The 3,436-nt window shown below is 44.5% G+C and overlaps 1 protein-coding gene across 1 annotated transcript; it reads right to left on the bottom strand.

The window, feature by feature from the left end:
• Positions 1–1,167: 1,167 nt before the first annotated feature.
• Positions 1,168–3,062, bottom strand: LOC117254245 (tripartite motif-containing protein 16-like). The gene has a single exon (XM_078169138.1). It carries the CDS (start codon positions 3,060–3,062, stop codon positions 1,839–1,841), a length of 1,224 nt encoding a protein of 407 aa, XP_078025264.1. The 3' UTR covers positions 1,168–1,838.
• Between the last annotated feature and the right edge of the window lie 374 nt (positions 3,063–3,436).

Genomic DNA, 3,436 nt, shown 5'->3' with positions numbered 1-3,436 from the left:
TACCTGGAAGTGACAGCTGTTGCTGTTAGCGTGACGTCACAGTGATTCTATCTATAATATCTCAAAATAATAATCACAATGTCAACTTTGTACAAGTCCTTTAACCTTAAAAATTATTTAGGTGCATATGTAAACATATTATGTAAATGGCAAAATAATTTTCACAATAACCAAAGTCACATTAGATATAATGGTTAATAAAACAGGTGAGTACCAAACATCACCAACCACTCTATTTTTGAAACAACAGATACACATGAACATTGTCAACGACTAAAATTTGAAAAAAATTAAAAACCCAACCTTGGTCTTCCAAAAATTTACCACTACACTCCTTTCAATGAAAAGAAAAAGTACATAACCTCAGCCCCTGTAATTTCTTACAGTCCCTTACTGTGGAGAGAGCGAAGGCGTTTAGATATATTGTCTACCTTGTGTTTTTGTTCAGGCCGTTAAAACATAAACTTGGCTTACTTGATCGACCCCTTGGGAGGAGCTGCAAAGATTTGTCAGTGTGAGGTCTCAGGCGGAAAGTCTAATCAATGAACTGGCCTGGGCTCTTAATTACTGCTGCTTTTGCCACTGTAAGGAGAAATCAATGATGTCAAGTATTCAAAGCAAGAGACAAGGCTGCTGCACACTACACAGAGCAGACACACTTCATAGAGTCACATCGCTACTACAAAAGCCCTCCTCCTAGTTAACACAGTTCCTTCCACTCCACAGCCCTGCCGATTCTGAGGCGTTGTTATAAAGACTATAACATAATTAAAAGTGACGGCAAAAGAAAGAGGATGAATGTAACACGATCGATCGGGTGTAGGCGACTCAAGAATGATTTATTGATTTAATGTATATTGAGAAAAATATTATGTTTAGGATAGTTCATTTCTTGCACAAGCAAATAAACAAAAATGAGATGTTTTACTGATGTAAATTTATTTTGAAAAAGACTGAACAAAGACTTTTCAAAGACATGCAGAGACTGTACAGTTCCTGTGAAGACGGCAGTGTATTCTGACAAGACACAATGCATGTAACAAGCGTAAATTGACACGGCGTCTGCAACATCAACAGCAGAATACCTAGCACATAATATGTAGACATGAAAGCCCACTGACCAAGCGGCAATATGTGACAAGTTGGGAGTGAGAATGAGTTGAGGTCTGGTACTGTCTATCTTCAGACTCATGCATTCGAGGATTGAAACAACAACATACAAACACATCAGTACAAATATTCAACTGACATTTAGAGGTAAACAAACAGCCATCAACACAAGAAAGAGCGCCACCTTAAGAAACTTCACACAACTCATGAGAAGACGTCAAAGTACCGCCCCTAATGTTTGACTGAGCGCTGATCTCTGTGCGGTGAAGGAACGCCACAACAATCAGCTCTCAGCAACAAACGCAGAGACTATTGAATGTCTTCTGTCTATTTGAGTTTACACAACTCTGCACAGCTTCCTACAGGAGAAGGATACATCAAAAGTCCAACATAGAGAGGCTCAAGGAATGTGGTCTGGACTCTGTGAAGGAGAGTCATGGTTTCTGAGACGCTGTAGAAGGACAGAATGCACTGTGATCCAGGTGCACTCCTACTCTGGAGGACTGAGGACCTGAGACAGGTGCTCGGACTTTGTCGTGCCAAAAGTAATAACAGTCTGGGAAACACTGTAATGCCCAAGATTTGTCACTTTGTCCAAATGGATTACCCAGTCTGCTGATACTTTTGTATGCGACTGCTATATGAACCCCACTCCCACTCCACTCCACCTCCCAGTAACAACGTCCAGTCAGACCCTCTTCACTGAGGACCTGAGACCATCCAAAGAATCAGTCTGGGTGATCAGGATAAGGCTGTATCTTCCTCGTGAATGTTGCCTTTCTGTTCCCCTCAGATAATAACACCTTGTATTGTGCTGTGTTTGGATCCAATGTGATTTCATGTGAATATTTTAAGAACTCAGCTCTGGTCTTAGGCTCTGCCTTCACTGTCAGTGAGACATTCGTCCATTTCTCCCTCAGAACTTCCTGTAGTTTATCTCTGACTTCTGACACAGCCGCTGTCACACACTCGAAGTAGCGCAGAGGACGGATATTAATGCTCGGTGAGTCACTGAGCGGTGACAGTGAGGGGAAGTTGTGTAGAAACTGGTTGTGATCCTCCGTTTGTGAGAGCTTCTTCAGCTCAGCGTCTTTCCTCTTCAGCTCAGTGATCTCCTGCTCCAGCTTCTCCTGAAGCTCTTTGATTCGACTCACTTCGGTTTTCTGCCGGGATCTGACCTGCTGCCTCACATCAGAGCGTCTTTCCTCCATGAGACGGATCAGTTCAATGAAGATCTTCTCACTGTCCTCCACCGCTTTATCAGCAGAGCCACTGAAAGCCTCCACCTCCTGTTGGAGCAGCCTCACATCTTTCTCTCTGTCCTGGATTCTCTGCTGGATGTTTTGTCGACTCACCTCCAGCTCTTTCTGCCTCTTAGTGCTTTCCGCTGCAGCTGACACTGTGTCGTGGCCTTTATGTTCGTCCACAGAGCAGAGACAACAGATACACTGCTGATCAGTGCAGCAGAACAGCTTCATCACCTCACCATGACGAGAGCAGATGTTGTCCAGGAGCTTCTTGCAGGGCTCCACCAGCTTGTGTTTTTCAAATAATTCAAAAAGAGGCTGGAGGTGTTGCTCACAGTAAGAGGCCACACACTGCAGACAGGACTTGACGGCTTTCCGTTTTCTCCCAGTGCAGACATCACAGGCCACATCTTCAGGTCCAGCATAGCAGTGACCAGCAGGAGCAGCTTGGAGTCCAGTCTTCTTCAGTGCCTCCACTACAGCTGCTAACATGGTGTTTTTCAGCAGGACAGGCCTCGGTGTGAAGCTCTGCCTACACTGAGGGCAGCTGTGGACTTTCTTCTCATCCTCTCCATCCCAGAAGCTTTGAATACAGTTGATGCAGTAGCTGTGTCCACAGGGAGTAGTCACCGGATCCTTCAGTAGATCCAGATAGATGGAACAAGAGAAGGTTTTTTGGTCCAGCTGAACTCCTTTCTGCGCCATTTCACCTCTCGCTGACAACGACTGTATGAGTCTCACTTTCTTAGAAGCGAAACTAATTTGAGCTCTGGCCTAAAAAACACACGTCTGTACTCTCACGTGTGCAGTGAATGGGGCCTGTCAGCTTTCTCACTTCACTACCATGTTGATTACGCCCATCTTTAAAACGTAGATCTGATTGAAGGGAACAAGGGAATCTTTGGTTTGTGAAGAGGTGGGAGAGGTAATCACGTTTTTCCACATTCCAGGACAAGGAGCAGCACTTGTATGCTTCTGCAAGCCAGTCAAGTTGCAGATACAGTTTATATCCTCTTCTGTGAAAACAGGGATGCTTCACAAACATCTTGTCCCCGGCGAGATGTTTGTGAAGCATCCCC

Source organism: Epinephelus lanceolatus, chromosome 6 (assembly GCF_041903045.1).
Source record: "Epinephelus lanceolatus isolate andai-2023 chromosome 6, ASM4190304v1, whole genome shotgun sequence".
In the NCBI taxonomy this organism is placed as follows: Eukaryota; Metazoa; Chordata; class Actinopteri; order Perciformes; family Serranidae; genus Epinephelus; species Epinephelus lanceolatus.
This window is presented reverse-complemented; position numbering and strand designations above follow the sequence as displayed.